Source organism: Podarcis raffonei, chromosome W (genome assembly GCF_027172205.1).
Source record: "Podarcis raffonei isolate rPodRaf1 chromosome W, rPodRaf1.pri, whole genome shotgun sequence".
NCBI classification, from domain to species: Eukaryota; Metazoa; Chordata; class Lepidosauria; order Squamata; family Lacertidae; genus Podarcis; species Podarcis raffonei.
This window is the reverse complement of record NC_070620.1, coordinates 27,981,721-27,999,783: the sequence shown is the minus strand read 5'-3', so window position 1 is coordinate 27,999,783 and position 18,063 is coordinate 27,981,721. Positions and strand designations below refer to the sequence as shown.

Sequence of the window (18,063 nt, the reverse complement as noted above, 5' to 3'; positions counted from 1 at the left end):
TTCAGAAAGAGAGGGAACCCAAAAGGCTGTATAATTAATGGACATCTAATACAGGAAGTTAAGCACTTCAATTATCTGGGAATCACATTCAAAAATAATATGAATTGGAATACACATATATGTACTGCAATAGCTAAGGCCAAAGTGACAGCCCACCATATTAAATCCTATTTTTTTTCTCCAGTAGGAAACAGATTTATTCCAGCTGTATTGCAAGTGATTGACATGAAACTCTGTGCCCAACTTCTATACAGCACACCAGTGTGGATTTCAGGTGACCTCAAGAGGTTGGATAAATTTCACGCATCCCTTTTGAGGTCATTATTAGGACTTGCAAACTCTGTAAAATATGAAACAATATGTTGTGAGCTGGGAATACTGCCTTTATCAGTAAGAGCATGGCTGAGGACCTTGAAATATTGGATCTTCCTCCATTATAGAGCCCTATCCCCTAATTCTATACTTTACGATCTTTTAAGTGATAGTGCAATCTACAATCTATCAGTGATTTGTAGGAGAAAACTGGATTCGATAGGGCTCACTCTAACTGATTTTGAAATCTCTGATCCCAAAGATATATGGGAAATTATCAGGAAGACCCTCACAGAAAAAAGTGTTCTCGCCATGCTTGAGGTTGCAAAGCACAGCACCTGCTCTCCTATCCACCTAAATCTCCCTTTGTGTAGAGATTTCCAAAAGGGATACATGACAAATCTGAAGAAACATGAATCGTGTAGGCTGTTTATGTTGGCCAGATTTAACATGTTTCCCTCGGCGGTAGTGAGAGGAAGATACTTAGCTATCCCAGAATCAGAGCGTCTCTGTAAATGCAGAAAACAGGAACCCGATACTCTAGAGCATATATTCTTTTCCTGTGATTTTGGCAGCTATGCCAGAAGACAATTATTTGAGGCCCTAAAATTTAATAGACAGTTTTTTACACAACCAACTGTTCAGGACCTGCTGGCGGACAGCGATGATCAAATTACTTTAATAGCGGCTGAATTTTTAAGTGCTGTCCATGAAGAAAGAATGGGCCATGATAAAGAGACTTAGTGGTTTTTAATGGTAGGTGATGTTGCTGTGTTGTATTATATTATTTATGTACATCGATTTATTTTTTGGAGTTAAGAATAGGACTGGGATAAATTGTGTTCGCTGAGCCCGTATTTTATACAGTCTGTATATGATGTTTGTTTGTGGGGACTTCCGGGTTGGCGCCATCGTCTAATGGCGGATTCCCTCCGAGCTCCGGAGGGAATCTGCTCAACAGGGGTTGGGTCCTGCCGCGGCGGCGACGCGGGGACCCTTAGAAACCACAGGCGCTGAAGCCTGTGGACCTGGTGACTCGGTGGGCACCATTTGCGCCCCCCCGACCCGCAAAGAAGCCTTTTTAAAGGCTTCGGAACGGGGGACGGGAGTGGCGTGGTGCTGAGAGTTCGACTGCTTCCCCTGCTGAGTGAAGCCGCATGCCATGGATGGAGAGCGCTAACTTCTTCCTTTGAACATTTGGATCAAAAGTAACGACCCGTGAGTAACACGGTAATTGGACTTAAAAGGGAAATTTATTTCTGGGAATTCGGCACGATCGGGCAAGGTGTTTAAAAGGAAGTCAGCCTACCCGCCTTGTAAACATCCTAAAGCAAGGATTTTATTACTAAGGTTGTGTGAATGCCTTTCTTTTTGTGGAAAAGAGCAATTAACTTTATACTGGGCCAATTTAAGTGACTGTGCTGGAGGATAAGAGCTAACATTGAGAACGGAATTCACCCCTCCCCCAAAACCCGGGAGCGATCGGGGAGAGAGCCTGTGGAAGAGGTTTATAGATTTTGACAGCTGTCAAACTAGCTGTCAAAGTTGGAAAAAAAAGGAGAACTGTGTCTCTGCTGTCTTTGCTGGTTACATTTGATACGATTTGGTAACAAATTGTTAAAAATAAAGAAGAAAAGGTTAATTTGTCATTAAGTAACTAGAATCCCTCTAGAGGGGGTTCAGGACATTACAAAAATGGCTGTAAGTGGAAAAATACTGGCTGAACTGGAAAAGACCTTTCGTCTCTTGGGAAATCTACAGGAGCAGACAAATGTTTTGACTATGAATGTAATAACAATGAAGGGAACAGTAAACAAAATTGCTGAACCTGGAAAGGATATGATTCAAGCTCCTGCAGATGAACAGAGAAGTGTTGTTGCTGATCCAAAAATCCTTACAGCCAAACAGGAGAAAGAGTCTGAGTCATTTGAGGTGCCGTTTAAAGAGGAACATGAGAAAGAAGGAGGCGCTGGGATGTTGCAGATGACTAAAGAGAGCCAGAGGCCTGTTAAGTTGGAAATAATGGAAAATAAGAACATGACAATGAAAGTTTGGTTGGAAGTGAAGAATGGAAATTGGAGAGATCTCCTCTTATGGGGATCTGAAGACATATGGATTATAAATATGGCCAATGTAGAATTTGGAGCCTTTGGGACAGTTGGACTTATGAGAAGTAAGAAACAAGATTTTGGCTCCATTGTTAAATATGGAGGTCTGGCTGGAAGAAATATGGACCTTACTGGAACAGAGCCTCTTCGAGATTCGGAATTTAAAATAAAGGACTATCAAGAAAACCGGCAGAGAGAAATTGAGAGAGGGTTAAGTGCCTCGGATGTGAGATCGCCAGGCTGATTTCGAATGGACTGATGGACTTTGGTTGGGGATCGAAACCGGGAAAGGGGGTGGTAGGGCTTCGGGAATCCAAAGGGTGCAAAAATATAATTCTGTTTTAATTAAGTTGGTTTTTGCCACTAACATAAAAATGGGGAATTTGGGGAGAGATTTAGGGCCGACCTTAGCAAAAGATTGTCAAGAATAAGTGTTGGTGTATAAAGACTGAGATTTTTAAGTTAAAATAGGTTAATTAAATTGATGGGGGAATTTAGGAAAAGTATGTTAAGAATAAGTTTTGAAATATAAAGATTGAGGTTTAGAAGTTAAAATTGATTAAGTAAATTGAATTAGAGGAAATAAGGTAAAGTGGGGGGGATAAAAATTGCTGAGCTAAAAATTGGAATTGGAATACAAGAAGGGCAGGTGTGGGGAAGTCAAGGAAATTGGGTATGGAATGTAATTAAGGTAAACTTTTTCAACTGTTGTTTTTTCTTCTTCTTTTCTTTTTTCTTTCTTTTTTTCTTTTCTGTTTTTCTTTTATACTCTTTTTCAAAAATTTTAATAAATATAATTTTAAAAAAATATGATGTTTGTTTGTTAATGTGAGGTGTGATATGCCTAATAAAGGATTTTGAATTTGAATTTGAATTTATATTGTTTCAAACCTACTGTAATACCTTTGACTTCTTCATCTTTTCTAATCATAGACCTCCAGGACTGAAACAAACAGCAGAGGGGAAAGTGGGCACCCTTGCCTGGTTCCTTTCTCAATTCTAATTTCCTCTGAAACCACATTATTTACAATAATGTTGGCTTTTTGTTCTAGATAGATCGCTTTAATACCATTTAAAAAAATCATGACCTATCCCCATACTCTCTAAATTATGTAACATAAAACTCCAAGAAACATTGTCAAAGGCTTTCTCTGCATCAATAAACATTAACATTGCTTTACAACTCTTTCTTGCTTCTAACTTTTCCAAAATATCTACAACATTTCTAATGTTGTCTTTCATATGTCTTCCAGGCAGAAATCCTGCCTGGTCTTTATGAATATACTCAGATAAAACCTTCTTTAGCCTGTTGGCCAGTATGTTTGCAAAAATTTTATAATCCACATTGAGTAGGGAGATTGGTCTGTAGTTTTTAACATTGGATCTATCTTGACCCTGTTTAGGAATCAGAGTAATATAAGCTAGCTTCCAGGTTTCAGGTGCTTTGCCCCCTCCCAAAATCGAATTAGATACTTCTACCAGAGGTTGAATGAGCCAGTCTTTCAATGTCTTATAATATTTCGCTGATAGACCATCAGGTCCTGGTGTCTTGCCAAGTTGCATTGAATTTATTGCCTGTTCCACTTCCTGGTTTGTAATTAAACCTTTTAGTAGATTCTTTTTATCCTCCGGAATCTGTTGCAACCCATTAGTCTTTATAAATTGCTCGATTTTCCCTATATCATCTTTATCCTTTTTATACAGTTGTTTATAATATTTGTAAAAGCATATTCTAATGTCTGCAGGGTTCTCTACAGATTTTCCTTCTGCATCAATGTTTGTAATAGTACTTTGTTTTTGTCTCTTCTTTAGTTGCCAGGGTAATAATTTCCCACATTTATTTGCAGATTCAAAATTTCTTTGTCTCATCCTTCTTATCTTCCATTCAATTTCTTGATTTACTAACTGTGAATATTGAACCTGTAGGGCTTTAATTTCTTTTTGGATCTGCAAATTCTTTGGGTTTCCTCTAAGCTTCTTCTCTTTATCGTTTAGTTGTTCCATAATTTTATCTTTTGTCTCATTCTGTGACTTTCTTCTAATTGTGTTTTGTTGTATCAGAAACCCTCTCATTACCGCTTTGCTGGCCTCCCAAATAACCCTTATTTCCGTTCCTTGATTCATATTAAGTTCAAAATAATCCTTTAGGGTTTTTTGGGCCTTATTAACAATTAATGAACTTCTCAACAGATCATCATTCAGTTGCCATCTGAAGGAGCCTCCCCAGGGCATTTTCCAACAGGTTGCGGAACAGCTCCAGGCACGCCTGGAGGATGCGGACCATTTGGATCCCTTCCATTTGCGATTCAGGCCTCACCATGGGACTGAAACTGCCTTGGTCGTGCTGGTCGATGATCTCCGGCGGGCTAGGGACAGAGGTGAAAGCTGTTTCCTAGTTCAGCTGGATCTCTCAGCGGCCTTTGACACCATCGACCATGACATCCTTCTGGACCGTCTAGAGGGGGTGGGAGCTGGGGGCACTGTTAGACAGTGATTCCTCTCCTTCCTCCTGGGCCGTGTTCAGAAAGTGGAGTTAGGGGATGGATGTTCGGACCCCTGGGCTCTCACTTGTGGGGTGCCTCAGGGTTCCGTCCTCTCCCCCATGTTTTCTAACATCTATCTGAAGCCTCTGGGAGAGATCATCAGGGGGTTTGGGCTATGTGTTCATCAGTATGCGAATGTTACCCAGCTCTACCTCTCTTCCAAATCAGAACCAGTGAAGGCAGTGAAGGTCTTGTGTGAGTGTCTGGACGTGGTTGCAGGATGGGTGGCGGCTAACAGATTGAGGCTGAATCCTGACAAGACAGAAGTACTGTTTTGGGGGGACAGGGGGCGGGCGGGTGTGGAGGACTCCCTGGTCTTGAATGGGGTAACTGTGCCCCTGAAGGACCAGGTGCGCAGCCTGGGAGTCATTGTGGACTCACAGCTGTCCATGGAGGCACAGGTCAATTCTCTATCCAGGGCAGCTGTCTACCAACTCCACCTGGTACGCAGGCTGAGACCCTACCTGCCCGCGGACTGTCTCGCCAGAGTGGTGCATGCTCTAGTTATCTCCCGCTTGAACTATTGCAATGCGCTCTACATGGGGCTACCTTTGAAGGTGACCCGGAAACTGCAATTAATCCAGAATGCGGCAGCTAGACTGGTGACTGGGAGTGGCCGCCGGGACCATATAACACCAGTCTTTTTTTCTTTCTTTCTTTTTTGAATTTTTTTTATTAACAATTTTAACATAGCAAATTATCAAAACAAACCATCTTCCTTATCCCCCCCCATTTTTTCCCTCCCACCTCCCCAACAAACCCTCCCTCCCTCCCTCCCTCCCCCCACGACTTCCCTCAGCTCCTCTCTGATTTCTCATCCAGTGTTAACTTTCGCATATTATAAAACTGTATACATCCTTATATTATCTATCTTCTATGTTATCCCTCAATAAATTTGTGTGTGTTTATTCAAAACCTGCCAGGGAGTCCAATTCATTTTGTTGTTTTTTTAGGTAATTTGTAAAAGGTTCCCATTCTTCTTTGAAGTCACAGTTGTCCTTGTCTCGTAGTTTGCATGTCAATTTCGCCAGTTCTGCATAGTTCATCAGTTTCTCTTGCCACTGTTCTTTTGTCAGGATTTCCTCATTCTTCCATCCTTGTGCAATCAAGACTCTTGCCGCTGTTGTCACATACATAAATAAGTTATTTCTTTTCCTTGGCAGGTCTTTCCCTACAATCCTTAACAAAAGTGCTTCTGGTTTTTTTACAAATGTTAATTTAAACATTTTCTTCAACTCATTATATATCATTTCCCCCAAATTTTTAATTTCTCTACATTCCCACCGCATTGGCTTCGCAAATGGTGTAAACAGGAACGGTTTGGATTCTTAGATCACGGAATGCAGTTTCTTGAAGATGGACTTCTGGCAAGCGATGGGCTGCACCTCACAACGGTTGGGAGGAATGTTTTTGCAAAAAATCTCAGAAACCTCATCAGGAGGGCTTTAAACTGACTAATGTGGGGGAGGGAGACAGTGCTCCTGAAGGTAGGAGTCTATCAATTGATGAAGATGATCATCCAAATGTCATAGACCAAATGGAGCAAACAGCACGCAGACCTAGTGGTGGGAGGAAAAAATCCTTAAATAAGAGACACGGGGGAATGATTAATGGACTTCAATGTCTGTACACTAATGCGCAAAGCATGGGAAATAAACAAGATGAGCTTGAGCTCTTGGTACAGCAAACTAAATATGACATAATAGGAATCACTGAAACCTGGTGGGATAAGTCCCACGATTGGAATGTAATAATGGAGGGATACAATCTATTTCAGAGAAACAGACCAGACAAGAAAGGAGGAGGAGTGGCGTTATATGTCAGGGATGTGTATACCTGTGAAGAGATCCAAGATTTAGAACCTCAAAGCCAAAGTGAGAGCATTTGGGTCAAAATTAAGGGAGAGAAGAATAACAGTGACCTCACTGTGGGAGTTTACTATAGATCCCCAAGCCAAACGGAGGACATAGATGATGCCTTCCTGGAACAGATGGCCAAGCATGCAAAAGGAAGGGAGATAGTAGTAATGGGGGACTTCAATTACCCGGATATTTGTTGGATGTCAAACTCAGCCAAGAGCATAAGGTCAAACAGATTCCTCACTGGCCTTGCAGACAACTTCATTGTCCAGAAAGTGGGAGAAGCAACAAGAGGAACAGCCATTTTAGATCTGGTCCTAACCAATGTTGATGACCTGGTTAGTGGGGTAGAAGTGGAAGGATCATTAGGCGCGAGTGATCATGCTCTTCTGAAGTTTACTATACAGCGGAAAGGAGCAGCCAAGCATACTAGGACTCAATTTCTCGACTTTAAGAAAGCCGACTTCATAAAACTTAGGGAAGTGCTTGGTGAGATCCCATGGACAGTAATACTAAAAGGAAAGGGAGTTCATGATGGCTGGGAGTTTGTTAAGAGGGAGATAGTAAAAGCACAACTTCAGGCAATACCAATGAGACGGAAACATGGAAGGTGCCTAAAGAAGCCAGGGTGGCTATCTAAAGAACTTTTAACTGAGTTAAGATTAAAAAAGGATGTGTACAAAAAATGGAAAAGGGGGGAAACCACCAAAGAGGAATTCAAACAAATAGCCAGCACGTGTAGACACAAAGTCAGAAAAGCTAAAGCACAGAATGAACTCAGGCTTGCTAGAGAGGTTAAAAGCAACAAAAAAGGCTTTTATGGGTATGTTCGTAGCAAAAGGAAGAACAAAGAAACAGTGGGGTCACTCAGAGGAGAAGATGGTGAAATGCAAACAGGGGACACAGAAAGGGCTGAACTCCTCAATGCCTTCTTTGCCTCAGTCTTCTCCGATAAAGAAAACAATGCCCGACCTGAAGAATTTGGAGCAAATGATTCAGCAGAGGAAACACAGCCCAGAATAACTAAGGAGATAATACAAGAATACTTGGCTAGTCTAGATGTATTCAAGTCTCCAGGGCCAGATGAACTGCATCCAAGAGTATTAAAAGAACTGGCAGATGTGATTTCAGAACCACTGGCAGTCATCTTTGAGAATTCCTGGAGAACAGGCGAAGTCCCGGCAGACTGGAGGAGGGCAAATGTTGTCCCTATTTTCAAAAAGGGGAAAAGAGAGGACCCAAATAATTACCGCCCAGTCAGTCTGACATCAATACCAGGGAAGATTCTGGAGCAGATCATTAAGCAAACAGTTTGTGAGCACCTAGAAAGGAATGCTGTGATCACCAATAGTCAGCATGGATTTCTGAAAAATAAGTCATGTCAGACTAACCTGATCTCGTTTTTTGACAGAATTACAAGCCTGGTAGATGAAGGGAACGCAGTGGATGTAGCCTACCTTGATTTCAGCAAGGCATTTGACAAGGTGCCCCATGATATTCTTGTAAAGAAGCTGGTAAAATGCGGTCTTGACTATGCTACCACTCAGTGGATTTGTAACTGGCTGGCTGACCGAACCCAAAGGGTGCTCATCAATGGTTCCTCTTCATCCTGGAGAAGAGTGACTAGTGGGGTGCCACAGGGTTCTGTCTTGGGCCCGGTCTTATTCAACATCTTTATCAACGACTTGGATGATGGACTCAAGGGCATCCTGATCAAATTTGCAGATGACACCAAACTGGGAGGGGTGGCTAACACCCCAGAGGACAGGATCACACTTCAAAACGACCTTGACAGATTAGAGAACTGGGCCAAAACAAACAAGATGAATTTTAACAGGGAGAAATGTAAAGTATTGCACTTGGGCAAAAAAAATGAGAGGCACAAATACAAGATGGGTGACACCTGGCTTGAGAGCACTACATGTGAAAAGGATCTAGGAGTCTTGGTTGACCACAAACTTGACATGAGCCAACAGTGTGATGCGGCAGCTAAAAAAGCCAATGCAATTCTGGGCTGCATCAATAGGAGTATAGCATCTAGATCAAGGGAAGTAATAGTGCCACTGTATTCTGCTCTGGTCAGACCTCACCTGGAGTACTGTGTCCAGTTCTGGGCACCACAGTTCAAGAAGGACATTGACAAACTGGAACGTGTCCAGAGGAGGGCAACCAAAATGGTCAAAGGCCTGGAAACGATGCCTTATGAAGAACGGCTAAGGGAGCTGGGCATGTTTAGCCTGGAGAAGAGGAGGTTAAGGGGTGATATGATAGCCATGTTCAAATATATAAAAGGATGTCACATAGAGGAGGGAGAAAGGTTGTTTTCTGCTGCTCCAGAGAAGCGGACACGGAGCAATGGATCCAAACTACAAGAAAGAAGATTCCACCTAAACATTAGGAAGAACTTCCTGACAGTAAGAGCTGTTCGACAGTGGAATTTGCTGCCAAGGAGTGTGGTGGAGTCTCCTTCTTTGGAGGTCTTTAAGCAGAGGCTTGACAACCATATGTCAGGAGTGCTCTGATGGTGTTTCCTGCTTGGCAGGGGGTTGGACTCGATGGCCCTTGTGGTCTCTTCCAACTCTATGATTCTATGATTCTATGATTTGGTAAAAAGTCCCTTCTATTTCTTTACACTTCCAGCATACATTTGACCCGGTTTTATACATTCCTGCAATCTGTACTGGTGCTATATACCATCTGTACATCACTTTCATATAATTTTCTTTCAAAAGAGAACAGTCTGTAAATTTTAAATCTATTCTCCACAATTTAACCCAATCTTCAAATTGTATATTATGTCCTATATCTTGTGCCCATTTGATCATGACCGATTTCACCTCATCTTTTGTTTCCCATTCTAGCAGAATACTATATGCACCGTTCAGCAACTTCACTTTTCCTTCTATCACTTCCTTTTGAAATCTAGAAGTAGTATAACTAAATCCTTTATTGTTGTCTTCTTTGTATATCTTGTGTAATTGCCTGTAATGTAACCAACTCTGAAAATGATCTTTTATTTCCTCATACTCTTTTAGCTTCCATTTTCCTTCTCGGTCCTTTAGTAAATCACTGTATGTAAGCCATTTTCCTTTTTTACCAAGTGGCTTGAGCAGCAAAGCTTCAAGTGGTGAGAGCCACCAAGGTGTCTTCTGTTCTATTAAATCTTTATATCTCTCCCAAACCCTCATTAATGATTTCCTAATTATATGATTATAAAATCCTTTATGTACTTTTCCTTTCCCATACCATAGATATGCATGCCATCCGAATCTATTATCATGACCTTCCAAATCCAATGCTTCTTGCTTTTCCAGCTTTATCCAGTCCCTAATCCATACCAAACATGCAGCCTCATAATACAATTTAAGGTATGGGAGGGCAGGCCAAACCGCCTCTTTCTTTTGTATCTGTAAGTAACTTATACTTTATCCTTGGCCTTTGGCCCCCCCCCCCCAGATAAACTTTGAAATTTCCTTCTGCCATTTTTTAAGGCAATCATCTTTTACCATTATTGGGACTGACTGGAACAGAAATAGCATTTTTGGCAAAACATTCATTTTTACCGCTACTATTTTTCCTAGCAGGGAGAGGTTCATTCTGCTCCATAATTCTAAATTTCTTTTTATCTCGAGCCACACTTCTTCATAATTATCTTTGTAAATATTTATGTTTCTTCATGTTAACCATATCCCTAAATATTTGATCTTTTTATGGACTTCTATCTCGATATTTTGCTCCAACTCTTTTTTTCTCTTCTTCCTTCAAACTTTTGACTAATAATTTAGTTTTATTTCTATTTACTTTAAATCCTGCCACTTCCCCAAATTTTGAATCTTTTCTATAACTCCAGGGAGAGAATTTTTTTGACATATAACACCAGTCTTGAAAGACCTACATTGGCTCCCAGTATGTTTCCAATCACAATTCAAAGTGTTGGTGTTGACCTTTAAAGCCCTAAACGGCCTCGGCCCAGTATACCTGAAGGAGCATCTCCACCCCCATCGTTCAGCCCAGACACTGAGGTTCAGCTGCGAGGGCCTTCTGCCGGTTCCCTCACTGCAAGATGTGAGGTTACAGGGAACCAGGCAGAGGGCCTTCTCAGTGGTGGCACCTGCCCTGTGGAATGCCCTCCCATCAGATGTCAAGGAAATAAACAACTATCTGACTTTTAGAAGACATTTGAAGGCAGCCCTCTTTAGGGAAGTTTTTAATGTTTGATGTTTTATTCTGTTTTTAATCTGTTGGGAGCTGCCCAGAGTGGTGCCCATAATAATCTAATGTGACCCCACAGAAACCAGGCTCCCTGGTTTACTGAGGAGCTCCGGAAAATGAAGCGGGACTTCAGACGGCTAGAGCGAGTATGGCAGGGTGCCCGCGACGGAGCCTCAAGAACATCTTATAGGGTTTTTATGAAAACCTACGAGATGGCAGTGAAGGCGGCTAAGAAGTCTTACTTCTCGGCCTCCGTTGCATCCGCTAGCTCTCGCCCAGCGCAATTATTTAGTATAATTAGGTCTTTAACGTCCCTCGAGGGACAGCCAAATTTAAATAACAATTTGACACACAGCTGTGAGGCATTTGCGAGCTTTTTTGCGGAGAAGGTCCTGTTGCTCCACTGTGACCTCCCTGCCAATTTGGATACAATAACGGAACTGGAGGCCCCTCGACTGTCCTCGGGTCCAGTATTGGACCACTTCAACCGGATATCCCCAGCCGATGTGGACAGACTCCTCCGAGCTGGAAAGCCCACCACCTGTCCTCTCGACCCGTGCCCGTCTTGGCTGATTAGAGCGTGTCCAGACGAGGTGCGGGCCCCCCTGGGGGGTATCATCAATTTGTCCCTTGGCACGGAGACATTCCCAGGGGAACTGAAGGAGGCAGTGGTGCGTCCGCTCTTAAAGAAAACTTCATTAGATCCCTTAGATCTATCCAATTACCGCCCGGTTTCGAATCTTCCATTCCTGGGTAAGGTGATTGAGAGAGCGGTTGCTGAACAGCTTGGTGGGTTTCTGGATGAAACATCGGCTTTGGATCCATTCCAGTCTGGCTTCCACGCTGGTCATGGGACCGAGACTGCTCTGGTCGCCCTAACAGATGCTCTCCGCAGGCAGCTGGATCGAGGCGGGTCGGGGCTGCTGATTCTTCTAGACCTGTCAGCAGCCTTCGACATGGTCGATCACAAACTCCTGGACCACCGCCTCGCCGACGTGGGGATCCAGGGCACAGTCCTTCAGTGGCTGCGCTCGTTTCTCTCTGGTCGGGGACAGAAGGTGGCGCTTGGGGTGGGAATTGTCATCGCGCCACTCCTTGCTGTGTGGAGTGCCTCAGGGTGCGATACTCTCCCCGATGCTTTTCAACATCTTTATGCGCCCCCCTCGCCCAGCTTGTCCGGAGTTTTGGGCTGGGCTGCCATCAGTATGCTGATGACACCCAACTCTATCTGTTGATGGATGGCCATCCTGACTCGGCCCCAGACACACTGATCAGATGTTTGGAAGCTGTGGCTGGATGGTTATGTGGGAGTCGGTTGAAGTTAAATCTTTCGAAGACAGAGGTCCTGTGGCTGGGTCGGGACGATATGGGATGGGGGGGGCAACTCCCATCTCTTACGGGGGCGCAATTAGTGCCAGCACCGTCCGTTAAGAGTTTGGGTGTAATCTTCGACACCTCCCTTTCCATGGAGGCGCAGATTGCAGCTATAACAAAGGCAGCATTTTTTCATCTCCGCCAAGCTAAGCAGTTGGCTCCTTACCTCTCTCGCCCTGACCTAGCCACTGTGATCCACGCAACGGTCACCTCCAGACTGGATTATTGTAACTCACTCTACGTGGGGCTGCCCTTGAGACTGACCCAGAAACTCCAGTGGGTGCAGAATGCCGCGGCGAGACTCCTTACGGGGTCTTCGCTGCGAGATCACATTCACCCGGTGCTATACCAGCTGCACTGGCTCCCGGTGGAGTACAGGATCAGGTTTAAGGTGCTGGCTTTAACCTTTAAAGCCCTATACGGCCTAGGACCCTCATACCTACGGGACCGTCTCTCCTGGTATGTCCCACAGAGGAACTTACGGTCTTCAAACAAAAACATCTTGGAGGTCCCAGGCCACAGAGAGGTTAGGCTGGCCTCAACTAGAGCCAGGGCTTTTTCAGCTGTGGCTCCGATCTGGTGGAACGCTCTGTCACAAGAGACTAGGGCCCTGCGGGACTTGACATCTTTCCGCAGGGCCTGCAAGACAGAGCTGTTCCACCAGGCCTTTGGCCAGGGCACAGCCTGACTCCCTCCTTTGGCAATCTTCACAGAACTCTAGCCCAATGGTTGCCAATACAGGTTATATTCCCATTTTACATATGAGAAAAGTGAGGCGCAACAGCCCACCTACTGACTCAAGTAATCTCTCCAATCTACCATGTGCTCCCTCGCTTGCTCTCTCACTGTTTACAGTTTTCTATTTCAGACAAGAAGTGTGGAGTTTTCTTTAACTTCATAAAAGTGTGGTTTGTTTCCTTCTCAATCAGTTTCACCTCTCTTTTGGGGATGAGTGGTGGTGGTAAAGAGAGAAGTGTATTTAGGATGGCACCATACGACATTCCTTTTCTCTACAGAGTCGGGGAAGTTGACCTCGTGGATGGGTTCCAGGGCCGTGAGAAGGACTGTATCATTGTGTCCTGTGTTCGAGTGAACAGCATGCAAGGATCAGTTGGGTAAGACTTTGCTGTCATAGTGCGAGGTGACAACTGAGGTGCCTCAACTTGGCAATTCTGACACTTAAGATGTGATCCTTGGGGTGGTCAAGTATGTAGGCCACTGTCCACAATTCAAGGTTGGAACAAGGGGTGTTGGAGCCCCTATGGTGGTCTTGTACTCCACTCTTGACCACCTGTGATGCCCATAAGGGATCTTATGAGAGGAGTTCCCAAAGTGTGGCACTCTGGCAGGGCCAAGGCTGTGTTAGCTTCCTCATTTCACCTCCCTTATCCCAATGAATTTACAATTCCTTATGTTGGCGAATCTGGGAGGGGGCTTCCACTGTGTCTAGCTGGGGGGGGGGGAGAAGAGGGGGCCTCTAACCAGTGGTAGCAACTCTTCTGGCTCTTCCAGAAAAAAATAGCAGGATGTGAAAGTGCCTGCCTGTCCCACAACCCAAAAACTGTGTGTATGTGCCCTTCTGTCAGACTGCCTGGAAGGAACCTAATGGCAGTCTAGGGTAGCACACAATAAAAGCCAGATCTTGAAGCCAGAAGTTCATATTGTAAGTGGAGGTGCAGTGTGTGTTGAAGGTGAGGGGCACTTTGTCAGCTTACAACTGAACTATATATCTGGGAGGTGGGCGAACAGGGAAGTTGAGGGGTTGGCAAGGCCAGAAGGAAGCATTGGGCTTTGGGGCAGAATGGAGGGCAGAGTGCAGACACCCTCTTGCCTCTCCTCTTCTGTAGCTTCAGATGGGTCACAAAATGGGGAGCCCCTATCAGAGGGCTCCTGGCTTCGATGGGTCCAGTGCTTTTAGATGCGCCCCAGAAGAACTGCTGTTCAAGTGTCAAGGTGGGAGTCGAGAGCAGGTCAGGAATAACTCACAAGGGGCTGAAATCAGGCAAGCAGGGTTGGACTTCTTTTTATTATTTTATTTAAAAGTTGGGGGGGGGGGTTAGAAGGAGAAAAAAATTCACTGTTGTGCTAACGATCCATTTCTGTTTTTCAAGTCACCTGAATCACAACAAATAGTATTACTCCACCAACAGGTTGTGCTGGATAGGCAGCTGAAGGTCCTGACATGGAATGAAGCTGGTTTCCACCACCAGCCCACTTCCTTTCCACATGTGGGTTTTTTTATGGTGGTGGGGGTGTCTGCGCTCGGAAGCCACATGGTGGCGGGTAGGGAGCAGCTGAAATTGCAAAAGCAGAGCATGGACTGATTTTAAGATTTATTCCTCCTTGGTGGGAATGCCTGAAACTTTTTTAATGCCTTTGAAATTTAAACAGGGATTTAGTTGAACCCCACAGTGGTAGCTAGTAGGGCACTGTGGACATAGCTGCCCATCCTGAGCCAGCCTTACATACAGGGTTTTTCCCCGTCTCTAGGTGTCAGAGGCTTTATGCTGTCGAGCCGGCATAGATAAAACGGCTCACGGCCAGTTCCAATCTATTTGATTTAATGACAAAGTTCAAAAGTACATCTCCAGTGTTTCAATTAACGTCCGACCCCTTTGGCACAGTTGCCGCGTCTGCTCCCCCCCCTTCTTTTTTACCCAGCATGCAAGTCTGCGGAAACCCCGCCCCTGACTTCCTCTGTGTACAGAATGACTTGTTCCAGGCTCATCCTCCTCCCCCCCTGCCTCTGACTCGCTGTCAGACGACAGGCTGCTAATGATCTCTTTAGGCTCTCTATAAGTGCTGGTTTCTGTTCTTAACTCTTCTCCCGTCTTCCTCTCCCTGACACTAGGTTTCTGAAGAGTCTGCAGCAATTGAATATCACCATCACCCGAGCCAAGTACAGTCTCTTCATCCTTGGACACCTGCAAACGCTCATGGTACGTGGAAGAAGAAATAAACACCTTTGTGGAGGGTTAATGGTGATGTCCTGGGCTTGGCCCAAAGACACCTGGATTTATACACACACACAAACTCCCCATATCACCTCCAAAAGCTATAAATCAAGCCTACTTCATAGGGTTGTTTGGAAGGAGAGCATAACAGGATTCAGGGGTGCCCACAGGATTTTCTGAGCACAGTACCCTGTATAGATTGGGCCCTCTGCCCACACTTGCAAAAGAGGGCACACGTTGGCTCTGCTGGCTGTGGCAAGTGGGAGTGGTAGTTCAAAACATCTGGAAAGCATCAGGCTGGCCAAAAGGTGTCGTAAGTAATTATGTATTTTGAATCAGCAGTGTTAGGGAAAATATTGGGCAGCATTTGCTTATTTATTGAATTTATGTTCTGCCCAAATGAGCCCAGTGTGGTAAACATGCCACACACAGAATAAATGTTAAAGCATTCTAAAAACAGCTACGATTAAAAATCGGGGGGGGGGGGGACCTTTCTCTCATCCAGTGATCTCAGCATTGCTAGGAACAGTGTTCTTCAACCACCAAAAGTGCCTGGCTAAACAAACATGTTTTCAAATGCCTCCTGAAAGGCAATGATGAGGGAGAAAGGCATAGCTCCCCAGGGAGGGCATTCCACAAAGAGGGAGCCACCACTGAGAAGGCCCTGTCGCTTGTGGGTGCCCAGAGGAACCTGAAACTCAGGTTTCATAAATTATAAAACAATTAGGTTACTTTAGGTCTTTCCACAATTGAGCTTAAACTGGCAATACTATTGTAATGGTTCTAGGGGTTGCTCGTGCGTAAGCCGGTGCCCACACCTGGCTGGGTTGCCTGAGTGAACCTTTCCTGTCCGGACAGCCACTCACCCGTGGCTGTCTCAATCGCTGGGAGAATCCGTCAGTGGGCGTTTCTTAAACTTCTTCCAACATAGAAGTTCTTTCACACCCAGTCTCCTCCTACTCTCCCTGCGCGGAAGCCTTCTGCGCAAGGAGGGCGTAGGCAGCGGAGGACCCTTCCTCCCCCCGCTGGTTCCCGGCAAGGAGTCATGTGGCTCCCTCTCAGTCTGCCCCCCTTCTCCACTGGAGCTGAGCTGATTCCCTTCCCCAGAAGATGGGCTGCCTCTCCCAATCCTGGGACGCTCTCTGGGATCCCTCTGGAGCTCTCTCTCTCCCTCCGGCACTGATGGCAGTTCCCTGACATCCACCTCCTCCCCAGGACCCCTCCCACCCCCGGCGCGATTTTCCGACACAACCTCCTCTCTCTCCTTGGCGATGATGCGGGGAATCCACTAAAGGAGCCGTCATCCTCTTCTGAGGATTCAAAACCAGCCTCCCATCCGCTGGGATCTCTACCCGCTGGTTGAACTTCCCAGTCTGATTCTTCTCCCTCGGACACCTCCTCTCCCTCCTCTTCGGAGGCAGGAAAACCCACAAAGTCCCCTTCGTCGTCTGTGGGTCCAAATTCTTCCTCCCAAAATCTAGCTAATGGTTTGGGCTTATCCGGGAACAAACTGTGGAATTCTTCCACCAGCTACTCTGCAGTGATTGATTCAGCAGGGACCCACGTGTTTTCCGACCTGGGTTCCCCCTCCCAGGCTACCAAGTACTCTACCTGGCGACCTCGCCACCTTGAATCGAGTATTTCCGTGGCTTCGTTACAGTGTTCCCTCTCCTCGACTCAGGGGTGGGTGGTAACCCCTCCCTCCCGTCCCGGGAATTCCCGCCCCTCCCTGTACGGTGAAAGTAGGGACCTGTGGAACACCGGATGTATCTTCATGCTGTCAGGCAACTTGAGTTTAAATGCCACTGGGTTCACCTGCTGCATGACCTCAAAAGGCCCTAGCCGCCTAGGCTGCAACTTCTTGCACCCTCCCTTTAGGGGCAACCCTTGGGATGACAACCACACCCGGTCTCCCACCCGTATGGCCTCCCCCTCCCGACGGTCCCTGTCCGCCTGCCTCTTGTAAACTTCCTTGGCCCGCTCTAAGTTCAGCCTGAGTTGCTGGTGTAAAGCCTCCATTTCCTCCACAAATTGCTCAGCCGCCGGTACGCTCCATCCTTCCTCCCCCCGCCCCGGGCAGTGTTCTGAGCAGTAAGCTGACCCAAAGGTGACCGACCGCTGATGCCATGACACCACCGGGTCATGCATTGCCAGCCAGCTCATTCCTAGTATTATTGGGGGTCCTGCCAATGTGGCCACATGAAAGGCAATGGTTTCCGTGTGCCTGCCGACCCTCATTCGCATTGGCGGTGTCTGGTGTGTCACTTCTCCTCCCAGGAGTTCCCTGCCATCTATGGTGTTCACCTGCAAGGGAAAATCTAGTGGCAACAGGTGGAGTTGGTGCTCCAGAGCGAAGTCTCTGCTGAAGAAATTACACGAGCTGCCAGAATCTAGCAGTCCCTCCACCTTGACGGGGTGCCCGTTTGGGAGTTCTAGCACCACCTCTACGGCTATTGGTGCCTTGGGAGGGTCAGGCTGGGGCACTTCTATTGGTTGCTGGCCTGGCTGCTGGCCCTACTGGTTGGCAGCCAGGCGTTGGCTTTTCCCTGCGCCTGCCCCTCCTCCCCCTTCTCATCGTGGCCTGCAGCCCCTATCATGCCTTGCCAGGCCTTCCGTTGAGGGCAGACCTTTGCAAAATGTCCCGGTCGCTGACAGAGGAAACACTTCTTGGTAGTTTTCCAGTCCTTCCCCTCCCTCTTCC

At 45.8% G+C, this 18,063-nt stretch overlaps 1 protein-coding gene across 1 annotated transcript in view; it reads left to right on the top strand.

The window, feature by feature from the left end:
* The window catches only part of LOC128406133 (probable helicase senataxin), a 237,281-nt gene that overhangs the window by 215,430 nt on the left and 3,788 nt on the right, over positions 1-18,063 (top strand). The window contains 2 exon segments of the mRNA XM_053373156.1: positions 13,425-13,523; positions 15,260-15,347. Of these exon segments, the coding sequence (XP_053229131.1) occupies positions 13,425-13,523; positions 15,260-15,347 (187 nt within the window).